The sequence below is a fragment of the Haliotis asinina genome, chromosome 4 (assembly GCF_037392515.1).
Source record: "Haliotis asinina isolate JCU_RB_2024 chromosome 4, JCU_Hal_asi_v2, whole genome shotgun sequence".
Lineage (NCBI taxonomy): Eukaryota > Metazoa > Mollusca > Gastropoda > Lepetellida > Haliotidae > Haliotis > Haliotis asinina.
In genome coordinates, this window is record NC_090283.1 from 23,753,801 (window position 1) to 23,773,950 (window position 20,150).

The 20,150-nt window shown below is 41.7% G+C and overlaps 2 protein-coding genes across 4 annotated transcripts in view; both read left to right on the top strand.

Annotated features, from left to right (window-relative positions):
• The first annotated feature begins 1,058 nt into the window (after nt 1-1,058).
• Nucleotides 1,059-20,150, top strand: part of LOC137281404 (uncharacterized) — a 29,481-nt gene continuing 10,389 nt past the window's right edge. Inside the window, exons 1-2 of one of the 3 annotated variants that reach the window (XM_067812607.1) lie at nt 1,059-1,172; nt 13,311-13,410. Coding sequence is in view for 1 of the 3 variants with exons in the window: in XM_067812606.1 (XP_067668707.1) it covers nt 19,030-19,056 (27 nt within the window). In the remaining 2 variants the exon portion in view is untranslated. Of the gene's footprint in view, nt 1,173-13,274; nt 13,411-14,133; nt 19,057-20,150 lie in introns of those variants that run through there. The other 2 variants (XM_067812608.1, XM_067812606.1) reach the window with 2 other exon arrangements.
• LOC137282367 (uncharacterized) lies at nt 5,585-7,024 on the top strand. The gene has a single exon (XM_067814111.1). It carries the CDS (start codon nt 5,653-5,655, stop codon nt 6,703-6,705), a length of 1,053 nt encoding a protein of 350 aa, XP_067670212.1. The 5' UTR covers nt 5,585-5,652; the 3' UTR covers nt 6,706-7,024.

Below are 20,150 nucleotides of genomic sequence, written 5' to 3' on the forward strand. Positions count from 1 at the left end.
AAAAATATTCTCTTGGGGTTTGTGCATACGTGGTTTATGGTACTGATCTCGTCAGTATTGAAATAAATATTTTGTCGTGACTTTTACATGCGACTTTAACTTGTAAAGTACAACTATCGAGACCAAATAACACATGTTTTCAGAACCTTAACGCTTTTTTTTCGGTCAATATGAATATTTTTAACATCACACCATCAGTTACTGATTGCAAAGTTAATGAGAATAATCTATTAATACCTTTATGGGTGAGCATCTTTGTATGTCTGAAAATGAAACAAACTAGCTCATGTCTACTCCAGCCTCATTGATTCCACCTCTGGCACAAGTAACCGGGCATTTTTGATTGTCATAAAAGACCAATTTCTGTTGCTGTGGTTGATAATGTAATGACATGGTATGACCATGCCTCCCCTTTTCTCTGCCGGTGAGCAGGCCGATGGGGGAAAATCTTGGAACAGGTTCTCCAGCTGGCTCAGCAAACACACTGCCACCTACATCAAGAATTTGCCAGAATGATCCTGCAAGACTGCTTGGCACTTGTACTGAATCATACCTCACTAAAATGCACCAAGTTATTAAAGAAATAGAATAATATGACTAATATGAAGATACCTCTGAAGTCAGTCAGGACCAAATCAGTTTTATATTTTGGTGTGAGTAACATGAAACATTGCTCAGACAGAGCCTGCCCTTAGTCGCTTCAGATACATTTTTTACGGAGGCGTATGCAGTCGGTGTTTCGTTGGTAATCCGGAACTGCCTTGCGCACTGTATGAATATGAACGAAGTGGCGTAATAAGGGCTGTCACTTGTTACGATGTTAGATCTGAATAATGAATGCTCCCTCGATACAAGGATTCAATGAATGCTCCCGGCATCCCAGCATGCCTTGTTCTATATCAAGATGGCGACAATATTAAACGTTGAAACTCACCTGCTAGTTTTTATTTAAAGTATACCAGACGAAGCATGGTGTCAGAAGTGACCAAATGTGGTCGCAGTGAGTAATAGAATACAAATGAACTATTGACAAGTCAGTGAGCGCCATATTACCGTGATAACGATGGCAGATGAAGATCACGGTGAAGAGGAGCAGGGAGCACATGGCGAAGCACATGGCCATGTGGGGAGACGCATGACCGTGCCCCTACCTGCAAAACTGGAGCTAAAAGGTAACCTGGCTACAAACTGGAGAAAGTTTCGTAGGATGTGGAACAACTACGTAATTGTAACACGTTTAAACAATGAAGATAATCAGTTCCAAACCGCTACCCTGTTGACTTGCATAGGAAGTGACGCCCTTGACATTTATGATGGCCTAGCATTTGAAGATGAAGATGAAAGAAATGATATTGAGGCAGTACTACAGAGGTTTGAGGAATTTTGTCTAGGAGAGGTAAATGAAACCTATGAATCATATGTCTTTCATAAGAGATATCAGCAAGCAAATGAAAACATTGATGTATACCTCGCACATTTGAGAAAATTGATCAGATCCTGCAACTATGGGAACATGGAGGCAAGGGTATTGAAGGACCAAATTGTTGTTGGTGTCAAAGATGAGTCTCTTAGAAGCAAGCTTCTGGAAGTTAGAAATCTAACGCTACCAAATTGCATAGATATCTGTAGAGCCTATGAATCCAGCCAATATCAGACAAAAGCCATGACAGGAAATGTTCAAGATGATATTCATGCGTTCTCAAGAAAGAAAGAAAGAAAGTTCAAGAAACCCATGAAGAATGAAAGCCACAGACATGAGAGATATGACAAGAAAGGAAAGAAAAACAGAGTAAATCAGAGAGTCTGCAAATACTGTGGAACAGATTGCCCACCAAGAAATTGTCCAGCGTATGGGAAAACTTGCAGTGTATGTGTGGCAGACACAACTATGTACATAGGGATTTTATTATTTTAATGTTTTCTGTTCTGTATATGTATATCTGTAGGCTGCTTAATAGGTCATGTGTCCCTCAAGCCCTTAACGAACCCAAGCCATGACGTGATCAACTGATTGGCCAAGCTAAACCTCCAAATTAAAATCTTTGTCTAATAGCCTGCACTCTGCACAAAGTCACCACACAGACAAGTTGACAGACACTTGACAAATCAGGTTAGTTTAATATATCTCTGTATATTTATATCATTTCACTTATATGTTGTAATAAGTTAAATATGTTCTATTAAACTACACTAGGCGTCTGATATTGCCTAAATGTCATCCATTATCTATAAACATAAATATGCTAAACCAGGCTTAGCAGTTGTAAGGTTCCTTTTGTAATTACTAACAACTTTTCTATATCTTTGTGCTTGCGTGCATGAGAAATTTAAGTCCGAATGTGTTGTAGAATAGTCCTATTTTAATTCTGTCGTTTAGGTATGTGTATACAATATGTGCATATAACATTTCACACAGCACATAAGTTTTAAGCGTCTTACTCTTAGTTATGATAATAATTACATTTTATTCAGATATATTCGGGATACAGACTGTTGCTTAGCTCGGTTGTCACCCCAGTCTCACCCACAGGGTAGGCTCATTGTTTGAATCATTCATTTCTGGTTTGCATTATTATCCATGTATTCCATTAACTACTAGCATATCCATTACAGTAAAACACTGTAATATAGATCAGTTACCATCTAACCCATGTATTGTGTAAACAACTTCGTGACCTTGTTTAACTTAGAATGTTTATTCATATACGTCTTGTTATGCACTCAATAGGATAAGTCGTAACTTTATCGTGTATTTCATGTTTGCTAGTCTGTTTATAGCCACTGGTAATAAGTATTGCACACTGATGATTTTATGTACTATTCATTGTATCACTATTTCTGTAAATATTTCAGGGTGACTTATCGACCACGAAAATAAAGATTGCTCTGGCAATAGCTCACACCCGTAGCGTGTGTTTGTCGTCTGTACATTCACTGCCCTGCTACAAATGGAGCCCCCAGCAAAACTAATACTAAAGCTACAACATAAGTATGTAGGACAACATGAGGGATTGGGAGGGGCAGATTATTAAGAATGTCAAGTGTATCAAGAAGGTGCGCTAGTCTGTCGTCATTCAGTTAGTACATTAAAACATATTTAATTCCTTTTATGCTTGCTATGTAGTTGTACTTGCTTACCTTTTATTTGATTAGAGACGAACAGAAAGTAGAAATGAAATGAAGTCACTTTCATACACACAAGCACTCTGAATACCAAGTTAACTGAAGATAAACAAGAGTTAACTAAATGTATTTAAACTAAACTGAACTAAATTCAACTAAACGAAGCTCACATAACTAAAGCAATACAGAACTAAATTGTGGCAAATAACTGATGAAATACAATATAGCTATATACACAAAGTTGGTACCAACAGTATCCTGATCAGGAGCTGACACAGAAGCACAATATAATCAAGTAAATGCAAAATGCAAGGTTACCAAACACAAGTTATAAACAAAGTTACATTTTAGAGACCTGGCGCCAGGTAATTACGTTTACAGAATACAATGAAAGATGCTAGCTAGCAATGATGTTGAACAGTCAAACATTCATTCAACTCACGTGAAACGTGTCCAGGGTTTTTTTGAGAAATACCACGTATCCAATATTGGAAAAGTCACATTCAAAACACAGATATAACGCAAATGTCACGTGACAATGTCAAATGTAGTCAGAACAGGTGCTGATATTCCAGGAATATCCACAGGATGTTGCTGGCGTTCAATCTATGTCCTACATGGTGGCAATGTCCTCACTGGGGGCTCCATTTGAAGATTTGCCTCATCTACCTTGATGACCTCATCATCTTTTCCAAGACTTATGAGGAACATATTAAACGTCTGGAGATGGTTTTCAAGCGACTTCAAGAATGTGGTCTCAAACTTGCTCCCAAAAAGTGCAAGTTTTTCAAACACCGAGTGAGATATGTTGGATATATCGTTTCCGCTGAGGGTATTGAGGCAGACCCAGAGAAGGTGGACAGGATAAAAAACTGGCCTACACCATCAACACCTGAGGAAGTTAGGAAGTTTCTCGGATTTGCTGGTTATTACCGTAAATTTGTGAAGAATTTTTCTAGTATTGCCAGACCTCTGTCTGACTTGATGCCAAAGACTGTCAAAAGATCAAGGAAACAAACCTCAAAGACTATGGGTTTCAAGTGGGGTCAGGACCAGCAACATGCCTTTGATAGGATCAAGACATGCCTTTCTATGCCTCCAGTTCTGGGGTATGCTGACTACACAAAGCCCTTTGAACTTCACATAGATGCAAGCACTCACGGTTTGGGAGCAGTCCTCTATCAGCACCAGGACGGCCACCTACAGGTAATTGCATACGCAAGTAGAGGATTGAAGCCTTCGGAACGAAACTACTCTGCCCATAAGTTAGAATTTTTGTGCTTAAAGTGGTCAATTTCCGAAAAGTTCCACGATTATCTGTATGGAAATGACTTCGTCGTGATGACTGACAACAACCCTCTAACCTATGTCCTAACTACAGCTCGTCTAGACGCTACTGGACATCGCTGGTTAGCCTCTCTAGCCAACTATAACTTTACCATCAAGTACAGATCAGGAAAATCCAATATTGATGCTGACATTCTGTCCAGATTACCTCAGAGAGAAGATCAAGTACAAAGGGAAGAGATAAACAGGGACTCGGTTAGAGCTATCTGTGATGTATTGCAAGTTCGTAGCCTTGTTGAAAGTTTGGTTCTTTCCACTCCTGACTTCGACGAACACGAGGAGACACCTGAAGACAGATGTGACTTTAATGCCAGAGATTGGAGACGAACTCAGTCAAAAGATCAAGAGCTTGCTATCATAATTGACCATCTCAGGAATAAAACAAGACCGGATAGGACACAGTTTCTTGGGAATCAAGAGATGACAACGCTGTTGAAGAGTTTCCAGCACTTTCAGCTGAAGCGAGGTGTTCTTTATCGGGTCACCAACAGGGATGGAGAAGAACAGGAACAGTTAGTACTTCCAACCAGATGTCGATCTGCTGCATTACGAAGTCTCCATGACAATGTGGGACATCCAGGGAGAGACAGAACCTTGGCACTTATCAAAGACAGATTTTATTGGCCTGGAATGACAAAGGATGTAGAAGCCCATGTTCAACAATGTGTGCCATGTTTGCGTCGTAAAACACCAACAGGAAGAGCACCACTCGTCAGCATAGAAACATCACAGCCTCTAGAGCTTGTGTGCATGGACTTCCTCACTCTAGAACCATCAAAGGGAGGACAGCAACATGTTCTAGTAGTGACTGACCACTTCACCCGTTATGCCCAGGCCTATCCAACCAAAAACATGACGGCCAAGACAACTGCTGAAGTTTTCTTCAACAATTTCATCATACATTATGGGATACCTAAGCGCATCCACTCGGATCAAGGACCCAACTTCACTGGTAAACTAATGCAGGAGTTATGTCAGCTACTGAAGATCAACAAGTCGCGAACTACACCATACCACCCTATGGGGAATGGAATGTGCGAACGCTTCAACAGGACGCTCCGCAACATGCTTGGCACTCTTGATCCGGACAGTAAGAAGAATTGGCGAGCCCATGTCGGACCATTAGTGCATGCATACAACTGCACACGCCATGAATCTACAGGATTTGCACCATTTTTTTTGATGTATGGACGCCATCCACGTCTCCCAGTGGACATAGCCTTTGGACTTGACATGGGGACAGCCAAGCAGAAGTCCATGGCCAGTTATACAAGTGAACTGAAAGATCGTCTCACCCAGGCCTATGACATAGCCTCTATTGCTGCCAGGAAATCCCAGTCCCGGAACAAGAATCTTTATGATCAGAAAGCTAGGGCAGCAATTCTTGAAAAGGGTGACAGAGTACTTGTGAAGGTTGTTGCATTTGATGGCAAGCATAAGTTAGCTGACAAATGGGAGCAAGACATTTATGTTATCTTAGACCAACCGAATCCATCCATACCAGTGTTTGTCCTTGGTAAGGAGAATGGACAAGGGCGGACAAGAACCTTGCATAGGAATTTATTACTTCCTATTGGATCTCTTCCCCATTCAGCACCAGTGCCCAAGCCAAGAAAATGCAAGCCTCCACAACCAAAGCCAACCGTTCGACAGACACCGAGGGAAGACACCACAGGCAGCACAGGGAGTGAAGATGGAGTAGATGAAGGAGAAGACATTATGTATATCTCCACTCAACATTCAGATTCTTCAGGGTCAGTTTTATATCAAGCTGACAGGCCACTTGAAGACAAGCTGAATGAAGATACTGAGGATGCGGATCGTGCCGATTTTGAAACTAAGAAGACTGTAGATGCTGAATCACAAGAACAGCATTCAGAAGAATTTCCAGTTCCACCTGTGGATGTTCTTTCAGACGCTGAACCTGCAGTTCAGCCAGCAGATGTCCTGTCAGACACTGAGACTCCAGTTCCGCCTGTGGATGCCCCACCAGATAGAGAACCTGCTGCTGATGTGCCAGTGCAACCAGAGCCTCGACCAAGAAGATCTGTTCGAGATAGACGACCACCAAGTTGGATGAGCAGAGGCGAGTTTGCACTTTCTGCAGTTACGCAGCCAGACTGGTTAGCTCGAGCAAACTATCTCAGTTCTTTAATAGAGGAGGGGGTGCTCGAGGGCCAACCAAAACGTCTTTCCGATGCACTACTGGATCTGGTCACCGGAAAGAACAAATGACGAGGACGTCATTTCAAGGAAGGGGGGAAGTGTGTGGCAGACACAACTATGTACATAGGGATTTTATTATTTTAATGTTTTCTGTTCTGTATATGTATATCTGTAGGCTGCTTAATAGGTCATGTGTCCCTCAAGCCCTTAACGAACCCAAGCCATGACGTGATCAACTGATTGGCCAAGCTAAACCTCCAAATTAAAATCTTTGTCTAATAGCCTGCACTCTGCACAAAGTCACCACACAGACAAGTTGACAGACACTTGACAAATCAGGTTAGTTTAATATATCTCTGTATATTTATATCATTTCACTTATATGTTGTAATAAGTTAAATATGTTCTATTAAACTACACTAGGCGTCTGATATTGCCTAAATGTCATCCATTATCTATAAACATAAATATGCTAAACCAGGCTTAGCAGTTGTAAGGTTCCTTTTGTAATTACTAACAACTTTTCTATATCTTTGTGCTTGCGTGCATGAGAAATTTAAGTCCGAATGTGTTGTAGAATAGTCCTATTTTAATTCTGTCGTTTAGGTATGTGTATACAATATGTGCATATAACATTTCACACAGCACATAAGTTTTAAGCGTCTTACTCTTAGTTATGATAATAATTACATTTTATTCAGATATATTCGGGATACAGACTGTTGCTTAGCTCGGTTGTCACCCCAGTCTCACCCACAGGGTAGGCTCATTGTTTGAATCATTCATTTCTGGTTTGCATTATTATCCATGTATTCCATTAACTACTAGCATATCCATTACAGTAAAACACTGTAATATAGATCAGTTACCATCTAACCCATGTATTGTGTAAACAACTTCGTGACCTTGTTTAACTTAGAATGTTTATTCATATACGTCTTGTTATGCACTCAATAGGATAAGTCGTAACTTTATCGTGTATTTCATGTTTGCTAGTCTGTTTATAGCCACTGGTAATAAGTATTGCACACTGATGATTTTATGTACTATTCATTGTATCACTATTTCTGTAAATATTTCAGGGTGACTTATCGACCACGAAAATAAAGATTGCTCTGGCAATAGCTCACACCCGTAGCGTGTGTTTGTCGTCTGTACATTCACTGCCCTGCTACATATGCAAATACAGAAATCACTTCAGTTCGATGTGCAAGTTCAGAAAATCTCAAGTTCATTCAGTAGAAGATGAATATGCTAGCGATGAAGAAAATGAAGATGGGAATGACTATGTCCTAGCAATGAACACTGACAGAGATTATGAGAAAGTCATATGTGCAAACATGTACATTGAAGGACACATGACAAATTTCCAGCTGGACAGTGGTGCGACAACTAATGTAATGTCAAGTAGAGATTATGTTGCCATTACAAGAGACACAGAATTCAAGGAAACAGAGAAGACACAGAGAAGTCTTGTCATGTACAACAAAACAGAAATGCAGACCCTGGGACAGAAGATTTTCACTGTGACAAACCCAATGAATGATGAGAGTTACAAGGTGAGATTTATAATTGTTGATGAGGACTGTAAGTCAATTCTAGGATCCAGAGCAGTACAACACATGCGTTTGATGACAGTGAACAGAGAGAACATAGCCAAAGTGGATGAAAAGATTGATCAAGGAGAAGAGCTAATGAAGAAATATGGAGATGTCTTCAAAGGTGAAGGTCAGCTTGAAGGTGAACTGCACTTAGTGACAGATAACTCGGTGAATCCCGTCAAGTTACCATGCAGGAAATGGCCTCTCACAGTGAAGACCAAGGTGATAGATGAACTGGATAGGCTAATGAAACTAGGTATCATCACACCAGTTGACACTCCAACAGACTGGATAAGCAGTTTAGCTGTAGCGATGAAGCCCTCAGGAGCTGTACGACTGTGTATCGACCCGAAACCATTGAACAAAGCACTCAAAAGAAATGAGTACCCGATACCAACCATTGATGATATCCTACCTGAGCTACAGGGAGCCTACTACTTTACACACCTTGACGCCAAGAACGGATTTTGGCATGTCTGCCTAGATCAAGACAGTAGTTACCTTACTACGTTTGAGACGCCGTTCGGGAAGTACAGATGGCTAAGGATGCCGTTTGGAATATCTCCGGCGCCAGAAGAATTTCAAAGAAGAATGGACAATGCACTGAAAGGACTGAACAGTGTATATGCAGCGCATGACGATCTGCTTGTATGGGGCAAAGGCAAGACACCCGAAGATGCTTCCATAGATCATGACAAGAACCTCGAACAACTACTTCAACGTTGTAGAGAAACAGGATTGAAGCTAAACAGAGAGAAGGTTGAGTTGAAACAGATCCAGGTCAACTACTTAGGTCACGTGATATCCAAGGAAGGCTTGAGAGCTGACCCAAGTAAACTCGACGCCATTGAGAAGATGCCATCGCCAGAAGACAAGAGTGGAGTACAGCGTCTGATGGGTATGGTTGGTTACCTACAGAAGTTTGCTCCCAATCTCTCCGAGGTATCTGCGCCAGTGCGGGAGTTGGTGAAGAAAGATATCAACTTTCGATGGGATGAACAGGTACATGGACAAGCCTTTAGTGATATCAAGAAGATCCTGTCAAGTCCGCCAGTCCTTAGGTACTTCGACACAGAGTGCCAGACCACGACACTTCAATGTGACGCGTCTGAAAGTGGACTCGGAGCGTGCTTGCTTCAGGATGGCCAGCCAGTACAGTATGCCTCACGAGCATTAACCAGTACAGAGAAGGGTTACGCCCAAATTGAGAAAGAGATGTTAGCGATGGTGTTCGGACTAGAAAAGTTCGAGAGATATGTCTACGGAAGAAAAGTTCTTGTAGAAACTGATCACCAACCACTAGTGACAATACACAAGAAGAGCCTATTATCAGCGCCAAAACGTCTACAGAGGATGCTTCTCCGAACACAGAAATATGAGTACGAAGTTGTGTACAAGAAAGGCAAGGAGATGTACTTAGCCGACACACTCAGTAGAGCCTTCGTCTCAAGACCGGAGAAGGATGTTGAAAAGGAAGAGATCTTCTTAAAATCGCTTGAAGAAGAATTGCAGAGCATAGACATGACAGAGAACATTGCGGTTTCAAGCGAAAGACTCCAAGAGCTACAAACAGCTACAAAGTTGGACGAAGACCTATACCAGCTCATGAAAATAATTCAGCAAGGATGGCCTGAAGACCTAGAGAGAGTTCCGAGGAATTTGAAACCATATGCAAATTTCCGAGAAGAATTGTCTGTACAAAATGGACTTGTCTTCAAAGTTGACAGAATTGTGGTGCCCTCAGCTGCACGACACATCATTATGGAGAGACTGCACATGAGTCACACTGGTATACAGGGATGTGTGAGACGAGCACGTGAGACAGTGTATTGGCCCAAAATGTACAGTGACATTGAAGACTATGTATCCAAGTGTAGTGTGTGCAACACCATACAGTCTAACCAGGGCAAGGAACCAATGATAAGTCACCAGATCCCGGAGCTGCCATGGCAATATATTGCCTGTGACTTGTTCGAATGCGACAAAAGGGACTACCTCATTACCGTCGATTTCTACTCTGACTTCTTCGAAATCGATAGGCTGGAAGGTAAAGCTGGAAACGAAGTTATCACCAAACTCAAGGCCCATTTCGCACGTCATGGAGCCCCACAGGTAGTTACTACTGACAACGGACCGCCATTCAACTCGCATAGTTTCTCAGACTTTGCTTCAGTATATGGATTTGAACACAATACCAGCTCACCAGGATATGCTCAATCCAATGGCAAAGCTGAAAGTGCCGTGAAGATTGCAAAGACAATGCTACAGAAATCACATGAAGCCAAGTCGGATCCATTTCTAGCTCTCCTTGAGTTACGAAATATCCCAAATGAGAAGATGGGTTCATCACCAGTACAGCGTCTATTCGGTAGACGAACCAGAAGTCAGTTACCAGTGTCCAAACAGCTCTTGAAACCAGAGATACAGCCTAATGTTAAACAGAGACTCATTGAGAAGAAAGCTGTACAGATGTCTTACTACAACAAGAGCACCAGAGAACTACCGTCACTCCACAAGGGTGATATAGTCAGATTCCAGCCTCCAGGTCACAGAAGATGGATAAAAGCCAGAGTTGAAAACCAGGTAGATGTTCGATCCTACAGTGTTCGCACAGAAGATGGTCGACAGTATCGTCGAAATAGAAGACACCTTCGAACATCAAAAGAACACTTTGCAGAAACGGGTATGTGGAAGAGATATCCGGTACCAGATTCAACGCCTAGTCAACGTATGCAGCCACCACGTTTGAACCTGAGACCAGCAGGTTTGAACCCCAGACCAGCGCCAGCAGCAGTCAGCAGAAGACAGCCTGTTAAGCCACCAGCAGCAGACAGGTTGATGGATGTCAATCCTCCTCAGTGCTCCCCAGCGAAGCAGCCACAACCGATGCCGACTACACCACAACGAGGTCGACAACCCACTCAGCAGCCGCCGCCGCCGCCGATGTCTCCACCAAAGACTGACATTCCTGTTAGTCCACAGAGGACACTACGAGGCAGAGCAGTGAGAAGACCTACCTACCTCAGTGACTACATATCATAAAGAGACTGTGTAGAGTTAGGATAGTGAAGAGACTGTGTAGAGTTAGGATAGTGAAGAGACTGTGTAGAATTAGGATAGTGTGAGCAATGAACAAATAGTTTGTGATGGACACACCTGATTTCAGTATTAGTGCAGGAAGCACAATCTTCAGTATTAATTTGAAGTTAAAGTTTTAAAGTAATTCTTTTGAATTATATTATAAAGATAAACAGTTTCAATGGACTGATGCTCAAACAACGAGAGACTGTCATCTTATTTCAGAGTATAGTTAAAAGCGTAACTGTTAAAAGAAATAAGATTTTCATAAGAGCTGAATTTTCATGAACTTTGAATTTAATCAGCTTATCGCTTTTCCTTAAAGAAAGAGGGATGTTACGATGTTAGATCTGAATAATGAATGCTCCCTCGATACAAGGATTCAATGAATGCTCCCGGCATCCCAGCATGCCTTGTTCTATATCAAGATGGCGACAATATTAAACGTTGAAACTCACCTGCTAGTTTTTATTTAAAGTATACCAGACGGGGAGGTGAGGCGCACACTGTTGAGTAAAAGTAAAATAATGAAAGGGTATGATATATGGGGGTGGGGCACATGGCCGGGCACACTTCAATTTCACTCTAGTTTCAGTGGTCATTGGCAAAATATCAGAGACACAGGGGTGTCTGAGTGCGTACCCCTACCTGCACCCCGATCTCTGGATCCGCCTATGTTCTGCTTTATGTTTTTCTGTTCTGTGAAGGGACAGATACTGAAGTTTGTTTGATTTTTATGATCAACGTATTGTCATTGTCACAACACGAGGCACGGTAGATGGTCATAAGAGAGTCATTATTTGTGAAATTCCCACAGACTTGCATGTAGATGAACTTTTGCAAGAATAATTTTCATAAATGTAGTTTTGGTAGATCGCCAGTTGCTTTCATCTACTAGCTGGGAAATCATCTTCACGGCATACACAGTTTGTTCAATTTTTCGATAATTAATATATTACAAGAACTTCAACAGTTTAAACAACATATTTTAGACATACTAATCAGGTTTAACATGGCTGTCAATGGGATAGATATGTTAATGTATTAATTAAGTTGTACTTATGGTGTTTAATCAGGTGTCATTTGATAAAAAGTCAGCAGAAAGATGAAAGAAAATTATGCACACATAGCTACAGATGATTTCCAGTATGTTTGAAAAATATCAAAATGAAACTGCTTCTACTCAGGTCATGAAAATTAGTCATGCAACAGTTCACTAACCTGTATAAATCTATGGAAATTTCACTAATGATGACTTACAGCCAGCTAATATAACGACAGGCACAGGAAGTACTTAGTGTTACGGCTGCGTGAATTCCACCTCCCGCCCTTAATCACGTGACAGCCTAGTGGCTATCTTCAGTAAGGGCCGTGTTTGGTGTATGTAGAATTGCTGTCGCTACAGTTAAAATTATATTTCAATATTATGTTATATTACATCATTCTAATCCTTATTATGTGTACATTTTATTGGTGTGTGGTTGTTACACGTAGCTATTACTATTATGAAAATGTTGGAATTTAAAGTGTACCAACCCAGTATTGTAAGGCAGTTTGAAGTCGGTTAACTGCACTTTACGCTTGATATGTTTTCTTATGTCTATTTTTATGTGCATCATCGTAAAGAGGATGTTGTCAGCTTTATGCACATATATACTTTATATATTGTTACGAGTGTGTATTTAATGTATATTTTATTATTAATTTGGTAATAATTATTATTGGGTCACAATGTTTAGTCTTTTGAATAGTAAATATTATGGGTCACATTTCGTTTTAATATCTGGTCAACACTTTTAGTATTCTGGTATTCCGGAATTTACCTGCTCCTAGTTTTCGATGTTTCACTTCCGGAATACTGTTTCGCAACCATTCTACAGTGTTGACGACATCCGTTTGTGCCCGAACTTTCGGGAAGTGACTTAGCTTATATATAAATAGGCTGGTTGCCGTGTGGAGGGTGACACTCACACTGACATTCATTCATGTTTGCAGGATTACCACCAACGCTTGAAATCCTGTCTACATCATCTGCTGTCGCACCGATCGCTGTTTACATTTTGCCATAGCTGTTCCCTCTCACATCAAGACTTTGGTGAGTTTGATATATTGTATTTTTGTGACCCACTGACTTAGATTTTGTCTCTCTTGAATTGTACCTGAAGTCTGCATTGTTATATTGACTTGTGACTCTGTATATCTTGCTCTCGTCGTATTACAATATAGAATTTGAACCTAAACAACTTGTCTTTGTTCTGTTTTGCTGGTTTACAAGGGGATTTGTTAAATAGTTTGTCACGGCAAATTCTTAACTGTAACAATATACTTTGTTATCCTATGGCACCCTATTCGGTAATTATCTTAATTTCAAAGGCACACTTCTCGCTTGTAAAGGGTCAGGGTAAAAGTCTCGCTCAGGCAGTTCCCCTCTGAGGTCCGCCAGCGGGCTATAAATAGGGTTAGCCAGAGGTCAGTAAGGCGGACCAACCAGAACCGGCAATGGACGACTGAGATGGCTAGCGAAGGATGGACTCTCCAGGTGATATTTGCTAAGTCGGAGTTGGGGTTAGGATTTAGGATAATCCTTTGTTGTTGAGCTTAAGATAGCTTTTTGTGAGTACTGTATGGTTGAAAACTCGTGCCCATTTATATTTTTGTTACCCTGGTATTCCTTTATGCTTTGAGGTATATCCTATTGTCCAGTCCTTCCTTGAGTTACTGACCCGTGAAGGTCCCGGGGTAGAATAGGCCTTCAGCAACCCATGCTTGCCATAAAAGGTGACTAGGCTTGTCGTAAGAGGCGACTAACGGGATCGGGTGGTCAGACTAGCTGACTTGGTTGACACATGTCATCGGTTCCCCATTGCGCAGATCGATGCTCATGTTGTTGATCACTGGATTGTCTGGTTCAGACTCGATTATTTACAGACCGTCGCCATATAGCTGGAATATTGCTAAGTGCGACGTAAAACTAAACTCACTCACTCACTCCTTGAGTTACTGCCGGTCCTCATACTTGAGCCTATTAGAAAATAGGGTGCCATCTATGCTTGTCATCCATTGTAAGTAAAACTATTTATCTATCTTAAGTATAATACAATTCTAAAACTTTTCTTATTCTATCTTATTTGGTTCTTATTTTATCTTTCACTGTTTCGGTTAACTGGAGGCAGGTTTGCCGGTGAAACGGGTTGGTTTGCCTAAATGTATTATTATCCCCTAGACTTTAATTTGTTTTGAGTCGAGTCACAGTAGAGTGACTCTGTCAGTGTAGATGTCACCGTAACATACTATTAACCTTGTTAATTGGAAGTTTGTTACGTAAGTATATGTGCACGTCGTAGAAATCTGACGGCCTGGGTTTATGACGAGTATTTTATGGTATGGTCTGCTACGGTGTTGTGTGGTGTCTGATATTATTTGTCAACTTGGATAGATGTGGAGTTGTTGATGTCGCTTGAGGGAGCAGTCAGGTTAGGATGTCCCAGGAGTTATTGTCGAAATCAGAAGGGCGAAACTTGCAGAGTTACTCAAGCTAGCTATAGAAAAGGAAATTGAGATTCCTAGTACTATTAGGAAGAAAGTACGTCAGGTTAGAAATTTCCTTATTGATGAGTTGTTTCCTGATGAGATGGAGGGGAGCGAGGATGAGAATGAGAGAGAGTGTGTGGGAGAAGTTGAGGATAATGTGGAGTCGAATAGCGAGGGAAAAGGTAGATCAGGGCTCTAATCTTACTTTTGAGCAGAGGCTTGCTTTGAGGAAGCTGGAGTTAGAGTTTGAGAGAGCTTGAGCTTGAGCGTGAGTGTGAGGATAGGAAGTTTCAGTTGGAGATGAGATGAATGGAGTTAGAAAGAGAGAGGGTTGAAAGTGAAAGGCAGTCACAGGCCAGTTGTGGGTCAGATAGCAGCAATCATTTTAAGATAAATGATTGTTATCGTTCTGTTCCCAATTTTGAGGAGAATGGGGTCGAGCAGTTTTTCTCTCAGTTCGAATATGTTGCTGAGTCCTTAAGTTGGCCTAAGGAGTTTTGAGGTTTAATTCTCCAGTCCAAGTTGAGAGGAAAAGCTAGCCGGGCTTACTGTTCTCTAGGTGTCGAGGATAAGAAAGACTATGAAAAGGTTAAGGAAACCATTAGGTTGGCTTATCAGTTAACCAGTGAGGAGTATAGGCATAGGAGTTGAAGAAAGGCTCTGGTGAAACTTATTGAGATTTCATTGTTAAGAGTGCGATGGCATTTGATTTGTGGCAGAAGTCTGAGAATGTTGATGGTGATTTTGATAAGCTTAGGGAGCTTATTCTTATGGAGTATTTTAAGACTAAGTTACCAGTCAGGATTAGGCTTCACATAGAGGATCAGGGTGTGAACCAGCTCAGGACAGCAGCTGAACATAGTGATAAGTACACTTTGGTGCATAGGAGTCAGAATGGGCCTAACAGAGAGTCTGGTGTTAGTGGTAGCACGAAACACTTTAGACGTGGCAAAGTTGGTACCAGGTGGACTAAGTCACAGTCCGAGGCTTCTAGCACATCTAAGGGACAGGCAGATAGTCAATCTAAAGGCCAGTCAGAAAATAAATCAGAGTTGTCCGCGTGTGCTAAACGTTTTTCACCAGTTTATCGCTATTGTCAGAAGAAGGGGCATACTATAGCTAGTTGTTTCCAGCGCAAACAAAATCAAGAAAAAATGGTTGGATTTGTTCAGTTGGAGACGAGTTCTGGGGGTAGAGAAGGTGATTAACTCTGAGTTCGTCTGTGGAGAAGTAATACTGTGTTGTGGAGCAATTACCTATTGCATGGGTAGATATTTTGCTGGGATCAGATTTGACAGATAAATGTTGTTCTCAAAAGCACTTACGTATGGTTTCTGAACCAGTTGAAGACAGGTGTACTGCTGAGGAAGTTGATCTATACCCTGCATGTGATGTTACAAGGTCTATGACTAACAAGGCTAAGGCTAGTGTCGATGCGTTCGATTCAGATGATATAGGATCGGATTCCTTGTTTTCTATGCAGTCAGGTCCTAGTAAGGTTTCTCAAGTGTCGGAGAAGGTGTCTGATGAAGTGTCTGACAATGAGGTGTCAGACGTTATTAATCCAGGGCTAGGATTAAACAGTGGTTTGCAAGTAAATTGGAGTCGTCAAGAGTTGTTGAGTCGGCAGAAGGAAGATGCCAGTTTACAGGAGTTATGGGAAAGAGTTGATAAGCCAGCTAAGGGTAGTGAGGCTTTTGTTGTTGAGAATGGTGTGTTGACTAGGAAGATTAAGGTGAAGGTCGGTGAAGATTATTTGGAAGACAGGTTGCAAGTTGTGGTACCAGAAGGGTATCGGGAGGAAATTTTGAGTTTGGCGCATGGTGGTTTGTTTTCTGGGCATTTAGGACGTTCTAAAACGTATGAAAAAGTAGTTGCGGTGTTCTATTGGCCAGGTGTGTATACTGACACAGAAAGGTTTTGTCAGACGTGTCACATGTGTCAGGTTGTAGGCAAACCAAACCAACCTATTCCCCCCAGCAAATTGCAGTCTATACCAGTGAAGGAAGCTTTCCATACAGTACAAATAGATATTGTAGGGCCTTTACCTAAAACCTCACAAAACAATCAGTATATTCTTACTGTTATGTGTCTAACCGCGAGGTTTACGGCAGCTATTGTAGCTAAAGCTTTGATAAAGTACTTCACTTTGACTGTTTTACGTTTCTAAATACAGTCTGATAGTGGCTCAAATTTTACCTCCAAATTGTTTCGTCAGGTGGCACATTTGTTAGGTATCCGGCAAGTATTTTCTACAGCTTATCATCCTCAGAGCCAGGGTGCTATTGAAAGGTGTCATCAAAGTTTAAAAAGCTTGCTAAGGTGCTATGTGTATGAAAATGAGAAGGACTTGGACACGGGATTACCATTTCTGTTATTTGCAGTGAGAGATGCGAAACAGTCATCTCCAGGTTTTTCCCCCTTTGAACTTTTGTATGGACACAGTCCCCGCGGTCCACTTCAGCTAGTCAGAGAAAATTGGCTAGATTCCAAAAGCTACGAAAATTTGCTAGGTTATGTGGCTAGAATTAAAGATCGACTCTATCGATCTGCTGAGTTGGCTAAGCAGCATTTGGCCTGGGCACAAGAAAAATCTAAGGCACGGTATGATGTTAAGGCTATGGACAGGTCATTTAAGCCAGGAGATAAATTTTGCTGTATTTGCCCATAAAAAAGTCGGCTGTACAAGCTAAGTATTTTGGCCCTTACGAAGTGATTCGTAAGCTCAGCAATGTGGGTTATGCCATTTCCACTCCCGACAGACACAGCATGACGCGGTACTGTCACGTCAGTCTCCGTAAAGAGTACCATGACTGAGCTAAGGTTATTGAGGAAGCCAACCTCACCATCAATCTGGACAAGTTTGAATTCGGTCAAGCCCAGGTGCAGTTTCTCGGACATGTGGTCAGGCTGGGTCGTGTGGCTCCTATCGAGGCCAAGGTCAGTGGCATCGCCCAGTTCCCCACTCCAACCAACAAGAGGGAAGTCCGAAGATTCCTCGGGATGGCTGGATACTACCGACAATTCTGCCCGGACTTTGCCCAGGTCGCCTTGCCTCTCACCAACTTACTGAAGAAGACCGCGAAGTTCAGCTGGACTAAGGAGTGTGACGACGCCTTTCAGCAGTCGAAGACCATGCTGTGCTCCTCACCAGTGTTGGCGGCACCTCAGTTTGATTGGCAGTTCAAGATAGCAGTGGATGCCAGTGCCTAAGGCTGTGGTGCGGTATTATTCCAGCAGCGAGATGATGGATACGATCACCCAGTGAGCTACTATTCTAAGAAGTTCAATCGCCACCATTTGAACTATTCAACTGTAGAGAGAGAGGCTCTGGGACTGATACAAGCACTGAAGTACTACGAGGTGTACCTGAAATCCAGTAGTCAGCCCATCCTCATATACACAGACCATAATCCTCTAGTGTTCATCAACCGGGTTAAGTCATCCAACCAGATTTCAGCGTTGGAGTTTGCTTCTGCAGGACTTTAACCTCTCGATCCAACACATACCAGGTGCTCAAAATGTGATCGCAGATGCACTAAGCCGTCCACCGGTATCTATCTAGCTGTGACTCTATTCATTATGAACTATCAAAAGTGACTCTATTCATTGTGACACTTTTTATTGTGACTCTATTCATTGTGCTGTGGCACTAGTTATTTATGTTGTCGAAATTATCTACCTTATGGAGGTATGATAATTTCTGTGTTTAAAGGGGTGTGTGTTACGGCTGCGTGAATTCCACCTCCCGCCCTTAATCACATGACAGCCTAGTGGCTATCTTTAGTATAGTAAGGGCCGTGTTTGGTGTATGTAGAATTGCAATCGCTACGGTTAAAATGTTGGAATTTAAAGTGTACCAACCCAGTATTGTAAGGCAGTTTGAAGTCGGTTAACTGCACTTTACGTTTGATATGTTTTCTTATGTCTATTTTTATGTGCATCATCGTAAAGAGGATGTTGTCAGCTTTATGCACATGTATACTTTATATATAATTTGTTATCCTATGGCACCCTATTCGGTAATTATCTTAATTTCAAAAGCACACTTCTCGCTTGTAAAGGGTCAGGGTAAAAGTCTCGCTCAGGCAGTTCCCCTCTGAGGTCCGCCAGCGGGCTATAAATAGGGTTAGCCAGAGGTCAGTAAGGCGGGACCGACCGGAACCGGCAATGGACGACTGAGATGGCTAGCGAAGGATGGACTCTCCAGGTGATATTTGCTAAGTCGGAGTTGAGGTTAGGATTTAGGATAATCCTTTGTTGTTGAGCTTAAGATAGCTTTTTGTGAGTACTGTATGGTTGAAAACTCGTGCCCATTTATATTTTTGTTACCCTGGTATTCCTTTATGCTTTGAGGTATATCCTATTGTCCAGTCCTTCCTTGAGTTACTGACCCGTGAAGGTCCCGGGGTAGAATAGGCCTTCAGCAACCCATGCTTGCCATAAAAGGTGACTAGGCTTGTCGTAAGAGGCGACTAACGGGATCGGGTGGTCAGACTAGCTGACTTGGTTGACACATGTCATCGGTTCCCCATTGCGCAGATCGATGCTCATGTTGTTGATCACTGGATTGTCTGGTTCAGACTCGATTATTTACAGACCGTCGCCATATAGCTGGAATATTGCTAAGTGCGACGTAAAACTAAACTCACTCACTCACTCCTTGAGTTACTGCCGGTCCTCATACTTTAGCCCATTAGAAAATAGGGTGCCATCTATGCTTGTCATCCATTGTAAGTAAAACTGTTTATCTATCTTAAGTATAATACAATTCTAAAACTTTTCTTGTTATGGTTCTTATTTTATCCTTCACTATTTCGGTTAACTAGAGGCAGGTTTGCTGGTGAAACGGGTTGGTTTGCCTAAATGTATTATTATCCCCTAGACTTTAATTTGTTAACACTTAGATAAGGTAACATGATTTCTTTATTATCCCACTTGAGATATGAATGGCATCAAAGACAGTTTTCCATTTCTTTCATTTATAAAGCAGCTATGTTTGACATGGCATATGACAGTCATTGAACTGTAGTCTGTTGAATTGCAGTCTAGCTTGAAAACTAATAAACATAACATACTCAATGAAATGCTGATCATAATCAGAACATCATGAGGTTTTTGCAGAATAATCTTCCTTAAAGGGGCACTGATGCGGAGCAATTTCCGTGGACTGGTTTAAACTTTTGTTATAGTTTTTCTCCCGAGTATCCACATGATATCCCAGAATTCGTGACGGGTTCGTGACCTCTGCTGCGCAGTCCGTATGCGCAGTTGAAAGTATAGACAGATCAGCTAAGGTGAAGT

Coding starts and splice junctions, on each gene's coding strand:
- LOC137282367 (XM_067814111.1), top strand. CDS start 5,653: ATGTATGGACGCCATCCACGTCTCCCAGTGGACATAGCCTTTGGACTT.